The 20,058-nt window shown below is 56.2% G+C and overlaps 11 protein-coding genes across 11 annotated transcripts; 8 read left to right on the top strand and 3 right to left on the bottom strand.

Moving 5' to 3' along the window:
• Positions 1 to 1,003: 1,003 nt before the first annotated feature.
• On the top strand, positions 1,004 to 5,728 carry L969DRAFT_91813 (uncharacterized protein; the record flags this gene model as incomplete). The annotated part of the gene is made up of 10 exons (XM_014715495.1): positions 1,004 to 1,710; positions 1,765 to 2,263; positions 2,312 to 2,440; positions 2,640 to 2,705; positions 3,240 to 3,314; positions 3,364 to 3,807; positions 3,854 to 4,951; positions 5,003 to 5,155; positions 5,205 to 5,424; positions 5,472 to 5,728. 10 exons carry the CDS (start codon positions 1,004 to 1,006, stop codon positions 5,726 to 5,728), a joined length of 3,648 nt encoding a protein of 1,215 aa, XP_014570981.1.
• Positions 5,729 to 5,865: 137 nt separating this feature from the next.
• On the top strand, positions 5,866 to 7,014 carry L969DRAFT_21252 (uncharacterized protein; the record flags this gene model as incomplete). The annotated part of the gene is made up of 5 exons (XM_014714955.1): positions 5,866 to 6,311; positions 6,365 to 6,461; positions 6,516 to 6,581; positions 6,638 to 6,800; positions 6,858 to 7,014. Exons 1-5 carry the CDS (start codon positions 5,886 to 5,888, stop codon positions 7,012 to 7,014), a joined length of 909 nt encoding a protein of 302 aa, XP_014570441.1. The 5' UTR covers positions 5,866 to 5,885.
• On the bottom strand, positions 6,898 to 8,517 carry L969DRAFT_69354 (uncharacterized protein). The gene is made up of 4 exons (XM_014715494.1): positions 8,372 to 8,517; positions 8,234 to 8,313; positions 7,783 to 8,176; positions 6,898 to 7,732 (listed from the first exon to the last, which is right to left on the bottom strand). The coding sequence occupies exons 1-4, from the start codon at positions 8,439 to 8,441 to the stop codon at positions 7,083 to 7,085; spliced, it is 1,194 nt and encodes a 397-aa protein (XP_014570980.1). The 5' UTR covers positions 8,442 to 8,517; the 3' UTR covers positions 6,898 to 7,082.
• Positions 8,518 to 8,544: 27 nt separating this feature from the next.
• Positions 8,545 to 9,646, top strand: L969DRAFT_84212 (uncharacterized protein; the record flags this gene model as incomplete). Its single annotated transcript, XM_014715493.1, has 4 exons — positions 8,545 to 8,697; positions 8,751 to 8,897; positions 8,954 to 9,136; positions 9,201 to 9,646. Coding segments are annotated over exons 2-4 (415 nt in total), but the record flags the coding sequence as incomplete, so codon positions are not given.
• Positions 9,430 to 10,880, top strand: L969DRAFT_91809 (uncharacterized protein; the record flags this gene model as incomplete). Its single annotated transcript, XM_014715492.1, has 4 exons — positions 9,430 to 9,540; positions 9,587 to 9,706; positions 9,758 to 9,865; positions 9,915 to 10,880. The coding sequence occupies 4 exons, from the start codon at positions 9,430 to 9,432 to the stop codon at positions 10,878 to 10,880; spliced, it is 1,305 nt and encodes a 434-aa protein (XP_014570978.1).
• A 56-nt stretch (positions 10,881 to 10,936) lies between these two features.
• On the bottom strand, positions 10,937 to 11,439 carry L969DRAFT_100849 (uncharacterized protein; the record flags this gene model as incomplete). Its single annotated transcript, XM_014715491.1, has 2 exons — positions 10,937 to 11,169; positions 11,226 to 11,439. The coding sequence occupies 2 exons, from the start codon at positions 11,437 to 11,439 to the stop codon at positions 10,937 to 10,939; spliced, it is 447 nt and encodes a 148-aa protein (XP_014570977.1).
• L969DRAFT_84210 (uncharacterized protein) lies at positions 11,394 to 12,914 on the top strand. Its single transcript, XM_014715490.1, has 7 exons — positions 11,394 to 11,925; positions 11,978 to 12,006; positions 12,058 to 12,186; positions 12,237 to 12,320; positions 12,374 to 12,414; positions 12,463 to 12,540; positions 12,588 to 12,914. The coding sequence occupies exons 1-7, from the start codon at positions 11,788 to 11,790 to the stop codon at positions 12,866 to 12,868; spliced, it is 780 nt and encodes a 259-aa protein (XP_014570976.1). The 5' UTR covers positions 11,394 to 11,787; the 3' UTR covers positions 12,869 to 12,914.
• Positions 12,915 to 13,091: 177 nt separating this feature from the next.
• On the top strand, positions 13,092 to 15,082 carry L969DRAFT_97832 (uncharacterized protein; the record flags this gene model as incomplete). Its single annotated transcript, XM_014715489.1, has 2 exons — positions 13,092 to 14,411; positions 14,458 to 15,082. Coding segments are annotated over 2 exons (1,943 nt in total), but the record flags the coding sequence as incomplete, so codon positions are not given.
• A 320-nt stretch (positions 15,083 to 15,402) lies between these two features.
• Positions 15,403 to 17,755, bottom strand: L969DRAFT_84208 (uncharacterized protein). Its single transcript, XM_014715487.1, has 3 exons — positions 16,350 to 17,755; positions 16,000 to 16,303; positions 15,403 to 15,952 (listed from the first exon to the last, which is right to left on the bottom strand). Exons 1-3 carry the CDS (start codon positions 17,297 to 17,299, stop codon positions 15,464 to 15,466), a joined length of 1,743 nt encoding a protein of 580 aa, XP_014570973.1. The 5' UTR covers positions 17,300 to 17,755; the 3' UTR covers positions 15,403 to 15,463.
• Positions 17,637 to 19,302, top strand: L969DRAFT_91804 (uncharacterized protein; the record flags this gene model as incomplete). The annotated part of the gene is made up of 5 exons (XM_014715486.1): positions 17,637 to 17,761; positions 17,816 to 18,151; positions 18,200 to 18,464; positions 18,518 to 18,896; positions 18,947 to 19,302. 5 exons carry the CDS (start codon positions 17,637 to 17,639, stop codon positions 19,300 to 19,302), a joined length of 1,461 nt encoding a protein of 486 aa, XP_014570972.1.
• Positions 19,303 to 19,422: 120 nt separating this feature from the next.
• Positions 19,423 to 19,968, top strand: L969DRAFT_14556 (uncharacterized protein; the record flags this gene model as incomplete). Its single annotated transcript, XM_014714901.1, has 2 exons — positions 19,423 to 19,844; positions 19,893 to 19,968. The coding sequence occupies 2 exons, from the start codon at positions 19,423 to 19,425 to the stop codon at positions 19,966 to 19,968; spliced, it is 498 nt and encodes a 165-aa protein (XP_014570387.1).
• Positions 19,969 to 20,058: the final 90 nt, after the last annotated feature.

Below are 20,058 nucleotides of genomic sequence, written 5' to 3'. Positions count from 1 at the left end.
CCTACATGGGATGGCCGTGAGCTGCTCCTGCTGTTCCGTCCACGTCACTGGCAACACTCCTTCGTTCGCTGCATCACCGCTCGACAGAGATGCTCCCATCATCGACTGCTCATATGAAGCTAGTCTCAAGGCTCCACTGACGGATCCTCACACGAGTATGAAGCGACTATATCGGCAGCATCGTCAGAAGTGCAGGTTCTAGTCGAGTTGAGTGAGTCGCGCAATTCGCGACCGGGTTTTGTGCGGGAAAGCTACACGCCGCCTTGTTTTCGAATAATATCATCTGGATCGCATAGGGCGCCTCCTTCTCAGCGCGTACGTGACCGTTTGGCCGCGACGACGCGTGACATCAGACAGTCCTAACCAAGCGTCGTTCGCTCGGAGTCAGTCAACCCGCTCGTTGCACAAGGTGAGCATAAGGTCATATTCATTCATCACAACGGCAATCATCATCAGTCCTGCTTCCCTCCTCAACGACATGCATAGGCCGTTGGCAGATCTGCCGAGTCTATCTGTGGCGCTGCTTTCGAGCACGCTGCATGGCTTGTAATAAGTCAGGGCGCCGATGCAAGACTTTCATATCAGCCGGTGTCAGGTCTGTCAGCGATGCTAGCGACGCCAGCATGCATCTGACTCGTGCATCACAAATTTGCAGAACAAGCGCACTATGACATGCGATCCCAAAATGGCCAGACATTGCTGGACGCTCTCTGTCACCGAGCTCGGCTGCAGTCTTGGACCACCCAAACCTGCCCTCATCAGCTGCGCCAGCTGCCCTGCTCGCGCTATGCCTTATCTGAATCGGCTTTCTTTGGATGTCCCTGACGGGTTGCGTGGACATGAAGTGCTGCTGCTGACGATCACCTGCCTACAGAACAGAGCAGAAGCTCGCAACGAGAGTCTTTCTCGCAATCAGACGAAACACGCACGCACAACGAGCTTTGCCCTGTACAATACTTATCGTCCAAGGCGAACCGTACTTCACTCAGTAAAGGTCGTCGCCATGGCAAGCGTGCTCACATCGCTCACACATGTACCGCTCTCGGGAATGCACAGCGACGATGTGCACGACGGAGGCAACGATGCTCAGCCAGACGAGCATTCGCCCGGACGCGTCAGATTTGCTGCCGGTTCTTCGAGACATGTAGCGACGCCTGAAGATGATGGCGAGGTCGGACCGTTCGCTGCATCAAAGCAGACTCCTGCAGAACGCGAAGGCCAGTGGCCCGGTGACGATGCTTCTGGCATAACCCTGTCAAATCGTGCTATCGAGCGTAATCCATTCCAGAATCTGCGCGACGAACAGGCAAAGGGTCGTCTCGCGTTGTGTACCGCTAGCAATTGGCTAGAAGATCAGTCCATCGACCACCTCTCGCGTGCCATCGCCAACATGGATCTCGACGATGCCAACTTCAGTCTTGCACGCGAATCTTCCCCTTCCAAGCGTCTCGGACCACCCTACCCGGTAGCCCGTGGCGAACACAAGCCAAACGCGTACGGCATCAAAGACTTTGCCCTTCACAAATACCTCGGCCTTATCTTCTCTCTGCTTTTGGCCGTCGTCCTCATTGACGCCGGTCTGCTTCTAAAGAATCATCGAACGATTGTTGACGCCCAGCACGGCTTCTTCAACGGGACACACGGCGGTGCACGCGCTCCTTTCGATGACTTGACTCTCTGCGATGAGCCCAAACAGATCAAAGCACTCTTGTAGATCCTTTGTCACCTTTCACTGGTTCGACGAGACTGACAACCATTGCGCAGTGAGGCGATCAAGATGACTGCCGAGCCGTTCGAAGATTTGGTCGAAGTCATGGCATATCATTGGGAGGCCTTGCCTAAATCTCTCATCACCGTCGGCAACGTGGCCTTGCACATCGACCTCAACACGCTGTACCCCCACAAGATCTTTTGCGGAGATCATGGTCGAAACATCATCATCAATCACGACAACAACGGCCTGCGCCCCAGCCACGACGGACAGTTGCGACTCATCGGCCTGATCCAGGAGCAGATACAACGCGACTTCAACCGTTTGTCGGATCTGCGGACCGATCTGTACGCTTCGCAGCGGCGAGCCACCACGGGACAAGTCAGCATCAAACAGAACCTATACCGCTACTCGGGCAGCGGAACAAGGACCTACGTCGGACGTCTGCATGCTCACTCAGTGGTGATTCGCGCCACTCGCACAATCACGGAAACACTCGCTCGCGCCGACACCAATTTCGCCGTATACAAGGCCTATGTCATCATGGAAAAGGTTGGTCGTTGCCAGGTACTCGCAAGTCCAGCTCACGGTGTATGGCAGGACCACCACGAGTATGTTGCCAAACACGGCCTCTTGGCAAGCTTCGGATGGATCAATGCACTCATCGCACAGCAGTACGCGGCGGCCATAAAGACTCCGTCATCATTCCCTCCGTCAATCGAATCGCAGGTTTGTCGATCGAATCGCAGTCTCATTAGCAACACCCGACGCAATCTCATCAGCAACACCTGACGCATCTGTATCGACACTCAAGGACACTAGACTAAGACTGTTGTTGATGGACAAGAGCATATTTTGTTATTGAAGGCAAGCAAGCGGTGTTTGAGAGACATTGAAGTTCTGTATCGACTGATCAATGGCATTGTAGCGCACGCTGCAGCTCGTAACAGGCGTCTCAAGCGATGCATCGCATCCTGGCAAGCACAAATGCGTGGTCGCATGTATATGTGTCATGCGACCGACTGTCTCGTGCATCTTTCGGTCGCATGGAAGCCTGACATGACAGCCGCAGTCAAAGCGACTCATATGCGTCCTTCCGCCCAGGATCGCTGTCGGCGCATGGCATGCTGAGGCCAGAGTGTGTGCACCAAAATCGCTCTGGCGGTCAGTCGGTCTTCAAGAACAGGGCCTCTGGCTTGACCTTGGTTGACAAGCTCGCGACGCCATCATAGAGTGAAGGCGAGTCTGTCTTCCCACTGGCCCTCCTGCTGAGTACGATGAGGTGGCAATTGCCGAGTAACATCCCGAGAGCCACTATTCGGTCTCTATGATCGTTAGAGACGATACGATGTTTAGTGAACGGGCAAGTCGCCATGTGTCGGGACCTGAGAGCACTCTGAAGACGGAGTGCGTGCTTTGATGTGTGGAGAAGGGTTGCAAGGTGAGCACAGGTGGATCACCTCGACGGCTTGGCCGACGAACGACGCGACGACTAGCAGCGCAGCTGTCTCATGAACCCATGGTGAAGCCTGGCAAGGCGAGAGCTAAGCCTGCACTATCCAGAGATGCCAAACGCCCTCGACTGAGCATCTCGAGCTTCGTTGTGAGCTCGACCGTCGACACGAGTACACGAGCTCAACCGGTGACTACAGGAGAGATTTAGTACTGACGGCAAGCATAAGCAAGAGAACAGCTTCAGACCAACCGCACCGACACCTCGTTCGGATGTTGCGTCATCGGAACGCAAGACTGGGTGGGCTGCAGGCAGTCTCAAGCCGTCATCGGCTCGGACAAGCTCAACAAAGCTTCGAGTGACCAGCAGCTCGCCTGTCAGAGCCCATTCGAGCGACATCATCCATCTCTCGTCCTCATCAGACTCAGAAGACAATGAGGTCACGGTACTGTCCAGCTCAAGCGAGAACGAAGCTCCCGCGCGCACGTCTAAGCAAAGACTGACCGCATCTGGTCCAACGCATCGGGCTTCCACCTCATCTAGTGCCGCAAGCACCAGCCGTGGCAGTGCCCCAAAGGGTACCCGTCATCCCACCGGCGCTCATTCAGTGCTATGGACGGATTTATGCACGCCCGAGACAGCTGTAGGCCACTCGTCGATCCGCTCAAGGTACACTGACGCGCGTGTAGGATGAGCTGGCTGTCCATCCTCGCAAGATCGAAGACGTCCGACGCTGGCTCAGAGAGGCATTAGAGCCTGGCAAGCTTGCAAAGTACAGGCGGCTGCTCGTCCTGTCCGGTCCCACAGGCTCGGGCAAGACAGCCGTCATACGCGTTCTGGCCAAAGAGCTGGGAGCAGACCTTGTCGAGTTCAAGACAGGCGAGGAGGACGGAGCAGACAGTCTCAGTCGAGCACTGCCAAGCTTCCTTGCTCGGGTCGCTCAGCTGCCGCAGTTGTCATTTGTCTCGATTGACTCGCCCAAGGAACCCATCCGCATTGCGACGCCGCAAAGTCGCGAAGAGAGAAGGAAGATCATTCTCGTAGAAGACTTGCCCAACATCTTCTCCTCTCAGGTCACTCGCGAGACATTCCGAGCTGCAATCCTCAACTTCGTTGCTTCTCGCCGGATCAGAGCGGGCATACCCCTTGTTCTGATCATCTCAGAAGCTCAGATCCGTAGCTCGACGGACGAAGAGCAGGGCATTCTCGGGAGCGTCAGCGGCTCAGCAGGCTGGCAGTCCGGACCCTCGACGGGCAGTCAGCTATCAGTGCGATCAGTCGTGCCACCGGACGCGCTGGGTGATGCGCGCTGTCTCGAGATCAAGTTCAACGCGATTGCGCCGACGATCATGAAGAAAGCTCTGGCCAGGATGATAGAATCGCTCTTTGCTGCCAACAGACACCTGTCGGAGTCTATCGAACGGCCGACTGCAGCAGCGATCGATCTAGCGACGAAGCTCTCGGGAGGCGATATTCGAGGGGCGCTCATGAACTTGCAGTTTGCTTCCGGTGCAGCTCTACGCGATCTCGAGCAACGCGCGAGCAAGCTCAAGCTCAGCTCTAAGCGAAAGCGAGGAAAGAGCTCGCGTGATCTCGGCGACGTGATCCACTTGCGCGAATCGCCCCTGTTCATCTTTCATGCGCTGGGCAAGATACTCTACTCGAAGCGATGGGGCGAGAACGCAAAGGATGATGCCAAAGGCGACCAGATTCGTCCGAAGGATCCATTCAAGCTACCTAAGCACCTGATACACATGAAGAGAGAGCCTTTGAGGACCAATGTCGATGTGAGGTGGTCTCCGCAGTCTGGGCGCATAAGCTCATCGAAGTGGACACAGGCCATGTTGAGCGATATGCCTGTTGACAGCGATATGTTCATGGCATATCTTCACCAGAACTATCCGCCGTTCATGAACGAGATCGAAGAGAGCGCAAGTGCGATGGACTGGGCTAGCCAAGCTGACGCTCTCTTGCGGCACGAAGCAGACAAGGTGCGAGTGCGCTGATGAGCGCTCACTCCGACTCACGCTGAGACTGCAGGCGCTGCGGCACCCTCTCATCAGCGCGTATACGTTCCAAGTCGGCATTCGCGGCATGGCCATCTCGCTGCCTTGCCCTGTCCCACGACGGGGCCAGAAGCTCTACAAAGCAAAGATCTGGGAGGTGCAGAAGGAAGCACGAGAGAACGGCGAAGCGATGATCGATCTGTCCGTACGAGTCATGCGCGAAGCGGCCACTCGCGACCCTTTGCGAGCTTCGGGTGAGTGACCTGCTCTTACTGCACGCTGAGCTGAAACGGTCTAGCAGCTCATCAGGATCTCAAGACGCTTGCTTCTATCACGCTGCCCTACATGGCCAAAATCGGCGGCACAAGCAATGCCCAGACAAACGCTCTCCATGCTCTCACGACCTTCACGACCGCCACAGATCACGAGACGACGCTGGACGAGCGTGACATGGCAAGCGACGATGAGGATCTGATCGAGCCTATCGTTGCTCAGCAGATCGTCGAGCAACCTGCACTTGACCTGGAAGATGACGAGATACTCGAGTTTGATGACTGATCGCCGTGCACTGCATCTGTTGTTGCTATACATGCATGTCTTAGCCGAGCTGGCACTCTTTCGCCATCCATCGAGACAACGAGCGGGCGAGGAACCGACCGTTTTGTCGCGCCGCTCTCGCCTTGCCTGCTTGCTTCGAGGCAGTGAACGACCGAGGATGAGCGAGGCAGTGAAGCAGGAGGATGTGGAGATGAAGGAGGCTATCGAGGCAACGCTGGATCCAGCAGCTGCAGCATCAGCTACCGAGGTGACGGGGGTCGAGAGCAAGAAAGAGGAGACCAAGCCAGAGAGTGTGCCGGCCGAGAAAGAGGAGACAGCAGAGGAGAAGCAAGTCAGACAGAAGGCAGAGATAGCAGGAGCATCAGAGACGATCTACATCAACAACCTCAACGAGACGGTGACGATCAAGAACATGAAGCAGACCTTGAGGAACCTCTTCAGAAACTTTGGCACCGTGCTCGATGTCGTCGTTCACCGCAACCTGCGCATGCGGGGCCAGGCCTTTGTTGCGTTCGAGCACAAGAAGTCTGCCTGGAGAGCCGTCAACGAAGTCAAGGACTTTCCACTCTATGGCAAGCCCATGGTGCGACCACTCGCGCGTGTGGTTCAGGCTACCGACTGACCCTGAGGGAGCAGCAATTGGCATATGCAAAGACTCAGGCGGACGCACTCGTCAAGCGCAAGCTGCCGGAGAAGCTCGACGAGCATCTGGCAGAGCGCAAAGTCAGAAAGAGTGCGCCAATCCGCTCTATTCTCTTCGGCTGAGCTGAGGAGACGAGGTCCACAGAGGTCAGCCGCAGAGACAATCCGATACGACAGAAGGCACTCGAAGCGCGGAGAGCTGCTCGAACAGGTAGGCTGAACGAGCTCGTTGATCACAGGTGCTTATTCACCTGCTCTTGCGTTCAGCGGCCGAGAATGCACCCGTGGACGGCAAAGCGGCTGCACCTGCGGCCGCACAGAGGCGAATTGTCCAGATGCCAGACGAGTATCTGCCGCCCAACAAGATTCTCTTTGTACAGAATCTGCCCGATTCCGTCAACAAGGATGCCCTCGAGACGCTCTTCACACAGTGGGTCATCCCGGATCCTTTGCTATGCTCAGCATGCTCAGCTGGAGCGATGCGCAGATTCCCGAACCTGTCAGAAGTGCGCATGATTCCAGGGCGCAAGGGTATCGCCTTTGTCGAGTTCACCGACGAGACGAGTTCGGGCGTGGCCAGAGAAGCACTGCACAATCAAAAGTACGAAGAGAGCAAGATCAAGGTCACCTTTGCCAGGCAATGAGATCCTGTCGTGCTCGTCGGCTATACGTGTTGTGCAAGAGTGCATCTTTTGACAATGAATATAACAGTTTACTGTCTTCGCCTCATACTGATGTTCGAACTCGGACTGTCTAGCAAGACGTCTCTACCTGCCAACGGAAAGTCATGCGATAGCTCTTGTGGACCCTCGTCGCCTGCGTCCGGAGCGAGAGGATCGCCTAGCTCGAGCTGATCGTTGCTGTCGCCTCTGGCGGGCTTGTCCATGCTGCTGATAGGCGACGAGAGCAAGTTGAGCGAACTAGAGGCCTTCTTGAGCTGTACAGAAGGACTCGTGAAGCTTCTCTTGTGATTCGGCTTGGTTCTCATGGGCGAGCCCAAGCTGGGCGAATAGAAAGACGTCGGAGAACCATGAGACGCTCTCGGGCTCGCCATATTGGTCGCGATTCCCAGTCCTTGGCCTGTCGGCGTGGGTGGGAAGTACGGCGATGGGTGAGTCGATCCAACGGCAGGCGAGAGCTGGGGAGAGTTCCAGCCGAGGGGTGAGCTGGGTCGTGTGCGACTGGGCGAAGCGATGAGTCCATCCATCTGTGAACGCGAAGTCTTCTTCTTGGACGGGATCATCTCGAGAATGGGCACGAGGATCTGCTTGAGGAGAGGGACACGCGGTCCCACTCGCTTGGGTGTCACGGGCGGCCCGTTCTCTGCTGTGCTACCGGGCGCGGGTGATTTGAGTGCAAAGTCTGCACACAGTATGAGCTCTGCCATGCTGGCGAGGTCAGTAGTAGCTCACCTTGCGGCAGGACATTCTCGTTCGCGCTCAGGCTGAGAAAGATGAAGAAGGGCACGAGCCAGACGCAGATGCCAAAGAAAGTGGCGACATCCTTGAACGTCATGGGCTCAAGTCGAGGCGTGAGGTGGGGTGCCTTCCAGTGGTTGCGTCTGCCATGGGGGACGACCTGTCGTTGTATCTCCCTCGCGCGGTCTTGGAAGTAGAAGAACCAAGCAAAGTGGTCGACAAAGACGAGGATGACGGAGAGCAAGAATTTAGCTGAAGTGACGGGTATGACAGGCCAGTTGCGTCCGATGTTCTGCAGGTACACGACCTGACAGAGTATGCCCAGAACGGTGAGATGGAGGGGCAGCTTGTCGAAGACGCAGAACAGAAGGTGAGCGCCGATGACGCCCTGCGAGCTCAGCTGAGTATCAGCGAGGGTGAGCACGACAGCTCGCGAGAGACTTGCAAACACGAGCCGCTGTCCCCATATCTTGGCCAGCTTCGAGTTCTCTTCTATGTACTCGGACACGTACAGCAAGCCGCTCGCTGTGGCACCGGTGTCAGGAGGTCAGCGGGGTACGCTGAGCAGCTGAGCACGACTTGCCCAAGCTGAGCGTGACAAAGACGAGTGCAAAGGCTGTGCCGACGTAGGACACTGCATGGATGAGTAGCATCCTTCAGCTCATGAGAGCCAAGCAGGAGCGCGCAGTGGTAGCCGATCCGCTTCGACCTGGGCCAGCTCGGTTTGGCAGGCACGGCGCGTCGTCGTCGTCGATATCGCCATCGACGTGGCTCCAACCTCATCGACGGTGATGACGAGGCCGACTCCCTCTCTCGGATCAGAATGGCTGCGGAACGTGGCACCGAGCACACCGCACGGTGTCGAAGATCTCTCGCCGGCGCTATGCACGAACATGTCCCAGTTCAAATGTGCGCTTGCTCGATCACACGGAGCATAGTCGTTCGCTCACGGCGATTTTCAGCTTTGATCAGACAGTACCGGTCTATCGATGATGCCATCATGACCCGGCTCAACAGAGCTCAGGCGTTGTACAGACAAGATCATGAGACGACCTATCGCGATCGAGCGCAAGCAGACGAGTGCCAATCCTTTTGGACTGATCTCATGGGCACGTCTCCTTTTCGATCTCAGTCGCTCTGCGGCTCAGACTGGACCGACATGTAGAGACCTGGAAAGGACGAGAGACTGCCATCCGGTACTGCGTCGGCCAGCTCGATGCGCGCGCAGAGGAGAAACGTCGGCTGCTCGGCAGTGAGAGCGATGCACGTCTGGACGGCGACAAGACCGTCAGAGCCAGTCTCTACAGCGACGAAGTCAAGCGACAGCAAGTACACAACGAGCTGCAGAGTACGATCGCTTGCCCACCTATTGCCACCTGCCGTACTGACGCGTCACTTTGCCTCTTGACCAGTCGAGAGCGTCGTCAGAAGGAGGACGCTGTCTGCATTCTTCAGTCGGTGTCCAGGCTTCGAACGCCTTCGCAGCATCGACACCGACCTCGAGCCTATCCCGCTCATGCACCGCGAGCCTATAGGCTGATCACAGTTTGCCCGACACGAGTGGCGCACAACCTTTCCAGGCACAGGCACGACGCAACCCACGGACAGCTCTGTCAAGTGTCCACCAGACGAACTCAAATCATGCTGCTTCAGCACAAGCGCTTCAGCTCGTCTGCCGCATGCAGTACCGCGAATAAGAGCCTGGCCAGCCCGTATTCATTTGCGCGACATGTGCGATCAAGGTACACTGGCGTATGCTCTCAGGCGCAGAGCCGCGCAGACTGACCGCACGCTATAGATGCTCATGTGCCCTGCGCAAGTTGTATGGCTCTATGCATCGCGCCACCTGAGGCCTGAGCATAGTCGCGAGTCGCGCCAATGTCAGTTGCAGCGACATGACATGTTCAAATTTGACTTTGTCAGTCTCTCCATCACGCTGACGGGCACAAGCTCATCGTCTTTCTCCTAGGATTTGCCGAGCGATGAAGCAGAGACTCCGAGCGTCACGCCAGCCATAGACGCACTTAAAACCACGACAGCGAGCAAATCTTTCAAAGAGCACTCTCTCGACGACCTTGTGAGTTTGTCAATGCACTGATGACTCCGAGGCTGATGAAGGAGAGAAGCTTGCAGATCTTCCAGATGTCATCTCCTTCAATACAGCACGCATCGACTCGCCAAACGGTCAAATTGAGCTCGACCGTCGAGATCTCTATGATGCTCGCTTCCAGATGCTGTCAGACCAACAACAGAGCGACGCTTGGCTAGGCGAAGCCGTAGAAGCTCCCACTGATCTCATACCTGGCGTCTACGAAGGCGGACTGAAGACATGGGAGTGCTCGCTCGATCTCGTCAGCTACTTGTCGACCCTCACCGAGCAACCTCGCAGCGTGCTCGAGCTAGGCGCAGGCACAGCTCTGCCGGCTTGCTACGTCTTCCAATCGCTCTGCCGTCAGCTCGCATCCGGATCCCAGGCTCGAGGCCACCGCCTACATCTGCAAGACTACAATGACCACGTCTTGCGCCTCATGACATTGCCCAACCTACTGCTGGCGTATGCCCGAGCGACCTCGGCCCCGCCAGCGCAACAGTCAGATATGGACGTACGGCCAATCAGTCCGACTACTTCTGACAGCAGTGACAGCGACGATGAAGACTTCCTCGAAGATGGCGAGCCTGAGGAAACCCTCAACCGAGAGAATGCTCTGGAGCTCGATGATGCCTTTAAAGCAGGCTTTCGCACATTCTTACAGACGCACAATATTGAATTACGCTTCTTCTCGGGCGACTGGTCACAATTTCAGAGTGCAGCCATCGCGCCCGAGGGTCACGATCTCGTCCTCACGTCAGAGACGATCTACAATCTCGACACGCTGCCCGTGCTGACTTCGCTCTTGCGGTCGTCTCTCATCGATAGCGGGCGCGCGCTGGTGGCTTGCAAGAGAATCTACTTTGGCGTGGGCGGAGGCATGCACGATTTCTGCGCTCAGATCGACAGCACCGCTGGATCGTACCACGTCGTCTGGCCGAGCAAGGGATCGCGACAAGCCAATGTCGCTCGTTGCATCCTCGGCGTCAAATGGGCCAAATGACCCTACGGCGCAGCCTAGAGCGCAGTACACGTGGACCTATGCCGACCTCATTGCCATCATAGCAGCTTGGCAAGAGTATCTCGAGGCGGCTTGTGGGGGTTGTGCACCTTGCGGCCGTCCGTCCAGCCAATAATCAGTTTATCCTGCTTTCGCAAATGCAAAGGCGCGTGGAACTTCCAGAACTGCCAACTGCACTCGGTGCCGCCAAAGTATCTGATGATCTCGGGTCCCCCAGGATGATCATGCATGTATTCGCTGGCATCATAGACAAAGTCGTTGATCACCAGCCCTACATCCGTACTCAAATCAACCTTGGTCACTACGCGCAAGTGCAGTATCACTTACAGCAGTCGTCTGGCTCGTTGTGTTTGGCGATCTCGCTTGGCTGTATGTGATCCCAATCGGACTTGCTCAATAGATCGAAATTTGCTCGCTTAGGCTCCGTGACTGCTGTTTCGGTTTTGCTACGTGTCGCTGATTTCTGAGCTGTTGCGAAGGACGCGTTCTGCGCCGAGTAGATGCCGCACACCGCAATGGCGACCGTCCATGCGCCTGGCATGCTCTGCACTACCTCCTCATCATCCGGTCGTGATACATAGCTGCGAGTCGTGCTATCCCACACCTCTCGTGCTCTCTCTCCTTCTCGCCGCCAGCCCATCTGCTACGCAGCGACCTTCACCTCCGGTCACGCCCAGTCGAGAGTGTCACGGCCGGTCTGCGCCATATTGTATCCCTGCATCCCCACGCAGTCTTGTGGAATGCAATAAAGGCGATCGCAGTCGAGAAAGCAGGATCGGATGTCAGTCATGTGCCAAGTCCGATGGGCGTCGGACTTGCAAGGACACGACCCCGGATTGTAGTCCTTATAGTCCCAGCCTTCTTGTCCTCTCAGCAACTCACTTGCACTATGTCGCATACGCAAGAGCATCTCAACACGCAAGAGTCCTCCGGATCTAATGACAAGATCAACGACGGCCACTACGATCATCTCTCGCACAACGCGAGAGCAGTGACACCGGGCGGTAATCCCATTGACAATGAGCAGGTCAGTCGCTTCTCCTAAGTCGCGCTCGTACAGCTCATGCGGTCATGTGCAGCCTGGCTTCAACCAAGCACAATATCACAGGCATGCTCTGCTGCTATCTGCGTGTGCGGCAAACTGATGCGGCCAGAGCAGAAAGTTTGGCAATCCAACACCACTCGGACTGTTCTCCTTCGGCACCGGCTTCCTCTGCTCATCGCTATTCACGCTGCATACTCGTGGCATCACAACGCCGAATGTCGGCGTAGCCTTCTTCATTTTCTAGTGCGTCTATCGCATTCCTTTCCCTGCTCAGATTGACTCGCATGCTGCAGCGGTGGCATCTTCCAGAGTCTTGTCGGCTTGATCGAGTTGATCTGCAACGCAAACACGTTTGCAGGAACCGTTTTTGGCTCATTGTCAGCCTCTGCGTTCTCTGCTGCTTCTCTGTCTGACCCGTCTACTTTGACAGTGGAGCTTTCAATCTGAGCTATGGCGCACTGTACTTGCCAGGTGAGCGCGTTGGCTCGTGCACATCTCTGTTGCTGACAGCTCTAGCAGCGCTCGGCATCGCGGCCGCTTACACTGATCCTGCGACTGGATTGCCGTCTGAAGAGTTCAATCAGGCAGTAGGCATCTGTCAGTGTCCCGTGCATGGTCGAAATGCTTCGCTTATGCATGCACAGACCTTTGGTGCTGGTTTATCGTCACGACGCTGTTCGTCATCGGCGCGCTGCGAACGTCAGTCGTCGTTCTTTCGACGCTTGTCTTCACAGCTCTCGCGTTCGCTTCCTTGGCTGCATCTCTGAATCTCGACAGCCAACATGCGCTCACTGCGGGCGGTGCGTTCGGCATCTGCGCATCAATCTGTGCCTATGCTGCGGCTTGCGCTGGCTTTTACACGAAGGAAACGACATTCGCCTTCATCCGGGTACCGCCAGGCAGTCTGGCACCATCGGTCGTCTGAGTACACGTATATTGTCTAGCAAAATTGCATGGGTTGCACGCGGCGGAATGACGAATGAACCGCATGAGCTAGGCCGCGTTGATATTGACATTACCCCGCGTTTGTACGCTTCGTCGTCGCGATCGTCTGAAAAAAGCAACGCCCGTAAAGTCCTGCGGCAGGGACACCATCTCAGTCGACTGCCGCTGAGACCCATGCAGCACCCTATACAACTATACAACAGCGATGAACCCATCCAGTGGGCCCTACAGAGCCGGTCGGAAGGGCGTCTCGCGCAAAGTCGAGTCGTGCGAGGAGTGTCGCCGCCTCAAGCTGAAATGTAACCGAATATGGCCCTGCGAGAACTGTCTGCGTCGAAAGACTGCCCATCTGTGTCCAGACGATAAGCTCGAGACGGGCAAGCACCACCGCAGGTCTAGCCTGACAGAGGACAGGCCTGATGTGCCGAAGAGCCCGCTGCAGAGGCGGCATTCGAGCCAGACGAGTCCCCGATTGGACTCGCTGCATGCTCCCAATCAACAACGATCACAGACGTCTTCTGCTCGCGATTCAGTGACTCGTGGACGACCTTCTTTACCAAACGTCTTCTCGCCTGTCCAGAGCACGATCCGAGATTTATCGCACGACAGCAGCCGGACGGGCAGCACGCAAGCGGGCTCCCCCGACTATGCAACAGCAGCTGCATCGAGCTCTCGATCTGGCTTCATAGCCTTGCACGCCGATGGAACGGGCGAATACGTCGGACAGGCCGGCGCGCCGCTGTACACGCTCTCCGAAGCCCAATCGCCACCGCCAGCAATGAGACCGGCGTTTCCTTCTGCTTCAATGGCGAGGCCGAGAGGCTCTTTGGGCTTTCCTTTCGCCGAGACTGATCCGGCTCAGCTGCAAGCCGACATGTTCCTGTTACGAGACGTGGCGAGTGTGACGAGGGCGCTCGAGCGATACGAGATGCATGTGCACTGGATGTACCGCATCATCGAGCTGCCGGATGTACGTGACGACTTACAAACCCTGACGAGTGTTGGCCATGCGAAGCTGCCAGCGCATCGCATCGCGGTTGTCTTTATGGTCTTGGCGCTCGGCGAGCTCTTTGCACCGCTCAACGAGACGCAAATGGCCAACGAGCGTTCTCCTGCCCTGTACTGTGCAGCTCTTGACTGCTTGACATTGTCTGGTCAGCACTTCCTATACCGTCACAGTCCGGCATCTTGCGAAGCGCTTCATCTCGTAGTCACTTTTCTATTCAATCGAGGCGACATGGAGAGCTCCCGGGCAGCATGGCCCCTACTCGGACTATCGTTACGTATTGCTCAAGCGACTGGTCTGCACAAGAACAGCCGAGACTGGCAACTGCCGCTCGATCAAGTAGCACGACGAGAGCGGATCCTTGCAGAGTCCATCACGTATGATCGGTTGCAATCTCTCAACTTTGGCCGTCCGCACATGATATCGGATGAGCAAGTCGAGGCCGATCCACCACAGCTCCCGGAAGAACCAAGCGGAATCGAGGGACAAAGCATTGTTGCTTTTCATCACATAAAATGTACATCTGGGTTCGCATACGAGAGACGAGCTGACCTTTGCTCTAGATGCAATGTCGAGCTTCTTTGCTCAGGTGTCCGACGCATTCTCGGGCGGCAATGTGCCGGACAGCAAGACAATTCTGCAAATGGACCGGCAAGCACGCAGCTTTCTATCGAACAGCCCTAGCTATCTTCGCTTTGGCGCACCCAGTCTGGCCGGCGAGCACTGCCATCTAGCACCACAGCGACTCATGCTGGAGCTGCTCGTCCACAAAGCTTTGCTATTCATCCATCGACCCTTCTTCGCCGAAGCGCTGCTACACTCGAATGAGCCATTGTCGTCACCTCGAGCAGCAAGCTTTGTCGCCTGCATCAAATCAGCGAGGCAGCACACGCTCATCATGCAGACAGCTCTCCAGACTTGTCCTGCAAGCGCATTCCACTGGTGGTTCTTCGCCTTCCACGCAGCTACGGCAGCCGTGATACAGAGTCTGGTCGTCATTAAGGCTACGTGTAGTCTGATGCAGCCAGAATGCTGGATCGATTTCAAGCTGTCCTACGACATATTTGCCAACATGCCCACTGAGAGCCGGATAGTCCAGCGCACGCTTCCTATACTGCACGAGCTCAAGACACGGGCATGCCAACTGCTTGGCGAGCCAGCACCGCGCATCAGCGAGTCTTCTTATGACCCATCCAGTCGCGCAAGTCCTGCGCTCCATAACGGCAATGGCAGCGTCACGATGACCGCTGCAGATGAATCGTTGCCACCTAGTCGGGACTCACTAGCCGCGGGCAACGGCTATCTGGCACCGCCGGACTCATTCCTTGGCGTTGGCACGCCAAGCGCAGCGTACGACCCCATGTCGGTACTAGAAGGCGCAGAGGCCGCCTCTCTACTCGATGGCTTTCTCCCAGACCATCTCAAGGATCAGCAGACTTGGCACGAGCTCGATCCGATCACCCAAAGCATGCTGTTCTGGTCCACACCTCAGCTCAGATGATCACGAAGTTGTAATGCCTGTGGGCTTGTATGTAGGGGTAGATGCAAGCGTCCAGTCGATCTCGAGCTCTATTGCACAAAATCCGCAATGTGTGAGGCCGTCCCTGCAGAATCTTCTAGAGCATGCCAATGTGCGACATCTGGCAGCACGACGACATGCGAGTTCTTGATCGCGTTGGCAAGGAAGTCGGTTGTCGCTTTGGGCGAGATTGGATCCTCTGCGCCAGAAAGTATGAGTGTATCTGCCTGAATCTGGGCGTAATTGGGATCTTGAGCAGTCGCCAGTGCTACACAAGCAGAAGCATAAGCCGGCGCATTAGTCGATGCCACGAGAGTCTTGATGTAATTGTATGCCAAGCGACCGCCATTCTTCGTCTTCTTCGAGGTGGCAGCCTCTGCTACTGCTGCTGCGACGTCAGACATACCGGCGTTGTTGACTGTGCGAGCACGGTTCATCGTGTTGGCAGCGGCAGCCTCCGGGATAGCTTTGACCGCGCCGACAAGGATGAGCTTGTTGACCGCTTTTGGGTATGTCGAAGCAAATGTCGTAGCCACCAGCTGCATGCCCATCAGAGCGATCAGCCTTTGGCGCCAGAGGAACTCACGCCTCCTAGGGAATGCCCGATGATAGTCGCTGTGCTGATCTTGAGAGCGGCGAGAACTTCCATGGCATCTTGCGCGAGCTCTGTGACGGAGAGCGTATTGCCTGAGAAAGGACTCTGACCGTGACCATCGAAGTCATATGTGATAATCGTGTGCGAGGACGATAGCGCACTCTGGTCGATGACGGTTGTCCAGAAGTGTGAGGAGCCACCTAAGCCGTGCAGGAACAGCAGAGCAGGTCCTGAGCCCGTCGTCTCGACATGTAGCGATTTGCCTGATGCAAGCGCGATTACATTATTATCGGGCCTGCTTCTGATGTTAGCTCATATGAGAGCAATGACTCAGGACGCACGGCGATGAAGTGAGCTTAAGACTGGTAGCGAGTGTATCGATGCGAGGGGGCGCCATAGAAGCCTCGCCGACTCTATTGGACAGCGTGCCTAAACCGGTGATGCTGACATCGATCATGTCGCCGGGCTTGAGGAAGACGGGCGGCGAGCGACCGATGCCAACGCCGGCCGGTGTACCACTCGCGATGATGTCGCCACTCTGCAATGTGAGGCCTTTGGAGCAAGATTCGATGAGCGTCGGAATGTCGAAGATGAGCTCGCCAGTGAGCTGATCCTGACGCTTTTCGCCATTGATATAAGTCGTCAGTGTCAGCTTTGTGGCATCGATTTCGGTGGCAGGTACGACGAAGGGACCCATTGGACAGAACGTATCGAGGGACTTGCCCAGGAAGAACTGCTTGTGATCTCGTTGCATGTCTCTGTGGGTCATGTCGTTGATGATGACATAGCCAAAGACATGCTTGAGCGCGTCTGCTCGAGCTATGTCTCGACCGCCTTGCCCCACGATGACACCGAGCTCGCCCTCAAAGTCGAGCGTGGCAGACAACTCTGTGTGAGGATAGATGGGCTCGCCATTGGCTATGATAGAGGAAGCGCGCTTGGTGAAAATGACAGGATGGCTGGGCTGTTCGTTCCTGTCGCTCGAGTCATAGCCAGACTTCTGAAACTCTGCAGCGTGTGCTTTGTAGTTCTTGCCGACGGCTAGCACGTCTCTGTCGCGCAAAGGTGCGAGTACTTTGATGTCATTCACCTGCTCGACAGGCGTGCCTTCACCGAGCGCCTTGCCTTGCACGAGCTTGGTGTTCCATTCGTCGATGAGCTGATAAAAGTCGGAGTAGTGCTTGCCGCACGAATCAGTGACGGGGCAGACGCTGTTGCCATCGCTGGACAGTCGACCGACAGCGATCCGACCCGAAGTCTTGGAGAGGTAGGAGACAAGGCGGGTTGACATGTCGAGCTGAGCTTGCTTTGCACTTGCGTCGAGCAGCAAGGACCCTCTGCTATCAGACTGCTGCTGACTCTACATAGCCGGTACAAGTCAGCGAGTCGATCAGTGCTTGACATCGGACTTGTTCCGCAATATCGGACTTGTACCGCAGCCCGAACGACCAAGTCCGATGTTACCCCGCGTTCGAGCAAGAACGGAGCATTCCTTTGCGCACTGCTGTCCGTGGACGAGGCCAGCTGATCCATCGGAGCAAGCAATGATGGTCTTGCGCCGTACAAGTCCGGGCTAGCCTCTCGACATAAGGCCAGACTTCCTCGAACATCTCGCTCACCTTGCAACCATGGCACCCGTCGCAAGCAACAATTCGGTCAACGATGTACTCGGACGGCTAGGCCTCGACGATCATGGCGAGGTACTCAACCAGAATCCCTATGCGAAGCATCCTCTGCTGCCTGTCAACCACGAGTGCGTGCACTGACGGTTGCGCAACAGTACGAGGCGCTGACCACGCGCACGCAGAATCGCTGGGACTGACCCAGAGTCTGTGATCTTCTTCAACAACGTCAAGATCCTCGACTGTACCGGCAAAGAACCCTACCAGGGCAACTGCCTCATCAAGGGACAGCGCATCGTTGCCACTGGGCCCAATGCCACCCTGCCAGCTCAGTACAAGGAACGCGCAAGAGTCATCGAAGGCAACGGTCGAACTCTCATGCCCGGTCTGTGCGATGCACACACACACTTTACATGGAATAACGGCGGTAATCTCGATGCACTGGGCGAATTGCCAGTGGAGGAACATCTCCTCTTTGCTATTCGCGCTGCTCGAACCTATCTGGACAGTGGCTTCACCAGGTCAGCCTTCTCCCATCTCGCTTGATGCTCGCTGACATACGCCGGCAGTTGTCTCGGTGCAGCGAGCGCAAAAGATCGTCTCGACGTCGTCTGTCGCGATGCGATCAACGCAGGCGACATTGCAGGCCCGCGGTACCTCGCCAATGCAAAGGAGATTGCAAAGCGTGATGGCTGTCTGATTGCGAGCATCACCGCGTTTGCAGATGGCCCGCAGGAGATGGCACAGGTCGCTCAGGCCAATGTCGATCTCGGTGCAGATCAGATCAAGCTCAGCATGTCTGGCGAAGAAATCACAGAGAGCATGCATGCCGAGGTATGAGCCGTACTCTCGCACAGAGATCATCCTGACAATACGGACACACGTAGGACAATTACTTCTCTGTAGAGGAAACCAAGGCAGCTTGCGACGTCGCACATGCCGCAGGCAAGCGTGTCTGTGCTCATGCACGCTCGGGCGAGTCTGTCAAAGTGGGCATCGAGAACGGTGTCGATATCATCTATCATGCCTCTTTCGCCGAGAAGGAAGAATGGGATCTCGCTGAGAAGCACAAAGATCACATCTGGGTCGCGCCCGGCGTCAACTGGATCGTCGCAACACTGAACGATGCAGCTGCATTCGGCTACCCGCCAGAGAAGGCAGAAGCGGTCGGCTATAAGAAGGAGCTGGCAGCTTGCATTCGCTCCATGAAGGAGTTCAAGAAGCGTGGTGTCAAGATCTTGCCAGGTGGCGACTACGGCTTTGCTTGTACGTCGCTTCTCATCTACGTTCGTGACCGTACTGAGAGCGAGTCGCAGGGACACCTCATGGCACGTATGCCAGAGACCTGCAGTGGTTCGTCGAGCTGTTCGACCACACACCCATGGAAGCCATCCTCGCCGCGACTGCTCTCGGTGGCGATATCTTCATGCGGCCTCACGAGCTCGGCAAAGTCTTGCCGGGCTACTATGCAGACTTGCTACTCGTCGATGGCAACCCGCTCGACGATGTACGTCTGCTGCAAGATCACGACAAGCTGAATTATATCCTCATCAACGGTCGGATTCATAAGCAATGCAAGGCAGACGAGGCGCCCGCACCACCCATCGCTGGTCAAGATGGCGGCAGACATGTCATTGTGCCGAACAAGGGCTTCTTGCGAACACTCCATTGAACGTCATTGCATTGCACGGATTTATCATGCGCAGGCTACGTGTGATACGAGGGGGTGACCTAGGTCGCGTCGCTTGAGGTCCATCCTGCCTGCGATCTTCCTGACGACTCATAGACTGCAATGACGATAGACACATTGAGCAGCCTCGGCGAGAGGCTGCACTATGACTTCATACCGGAAGGCATGGCAGTCCTCGCTGCGCCGGGCCAAGTCTTATCGAGATACTACCTGCACATTCGGACGGTCGTCTTTGTAGAGGAGCAAGGCTTCACACTAGAGCTAGAGCTAGATGGTAAAGATGACGATTGTGTACACTTTGTCCTGTTCGATACGCAAGTTCAGCCACCGCTGGCTATAGGCACAGTCCGCTTCGTCATGCGGCCAAAGACGAAACTCGGTCGCTTGGCATTGCTCAAGGAAGCGAGGGGCAAGGGCGCAGGAAGGATCATCTGTCTCGCCATGGAGCACTATGTCAGGGATCACCAGCTAGCGACAGAGATCAGTCTGCACGCTCAGCTCCAGGCTCGAGGCTTCTATCAAAAGTCAGGCTATGCTTCATCTGCTCGAGCTTGAGGCTGACAGATCCACAGGCTGGGCTACAGGCTCATCGGCGAGCAATTCATGGAAGACGATTCGCCTCATGTGCTGATGCGTCGGGACCTCTGAGACGAAACGGCAGACCCTCGAAGCGACCTAGCCGGCACGCACGGCAATGGAGCTTTGACCTCGTGGCAACCTGAGATTTCACCTCGGCCG

This window comes from Mixia osmundae (genome assembly GCF_000708205.1).
Source record: "Mixia osmundae IAM 14324 unplaced genomic scaffold scaffold_1, whole genome shotgun sequence".
Classification (NCBI taxonomy): Eukaryota; Fungi; Basidiomycota; class Mixiomycetes; order Mixiales; family Mixiaceae; genus Mixia; species Mixia osmundae.
The sequence above is the reverse complement of the archived record's forward strand: the minus strand, read 5'-3'. Positions and strand labels throughout refer to the sequence as shown.

Coding starts and splice junctions, on each gene's coding strand:
- L969DRAFT_84208 (XM_014715487.1), bottom strand. CDS start 17,299: ATGTCAACCCGCCTTGTCTCCTACCTCTCCAAGACTTCGGGTCGGATC. Junction 16,304..16,349: donor CTTAAGCTCACTTCATCGCC/GTGCGTCCTGAG, acceptor CATCAGAAGCAG/GCCCGATAATAATGTAATCG. Junction 15,953..15,999: donor TCGGGCATTCCCTAGGAGGC/GTGAGTTCCTCT, acceptor ATGGGCATGCAG/CTGGTGGCTACGACATTTGC.
- L969DRAFT_69354 (XM_014715494.1), bottom strand. CDS start 8,441: ATGCTACTCATCCATGCAGTGTCCTACGTCGGCACAGCCTTTGCACTC. Junction 8,177..8,233: donor GGGGACAGCGGCTCGTGTTT/GCAAGTCTCTCG, acceptor CTGAGCTCGCAG/GGCGTCATCGGCGCTCACCT. Junction 7,733..7,782: donor CGAGAATGTCCTGCCGCAAG/GTGAGCTACTAC, acceptor TACTGTGTGCAG/ACTTTGCACTCAAATCACCC.
- L969DRAFT_84210 (XM_014715490.1), top strand. CDS start 11,788: ATGTCGCATACGCAAGAGCATCTCAACACGCAAGAGTCCTCCGGATCT. Junction 12,187..12,236: donor GTAGCCTTCTTCATTTTCTA/GTGCGTCTATCG, acceptor CGCATGCTGCAG/CGGTGGCATCTTCCAGAGTC. Junction 12,541..12,587: donor CAATCAGGCAGTAGGCATCT/GTCAGTGTCCCG, acceptor ATGCATGCACAG/ACCTTTGGTGCTGGTTTATC.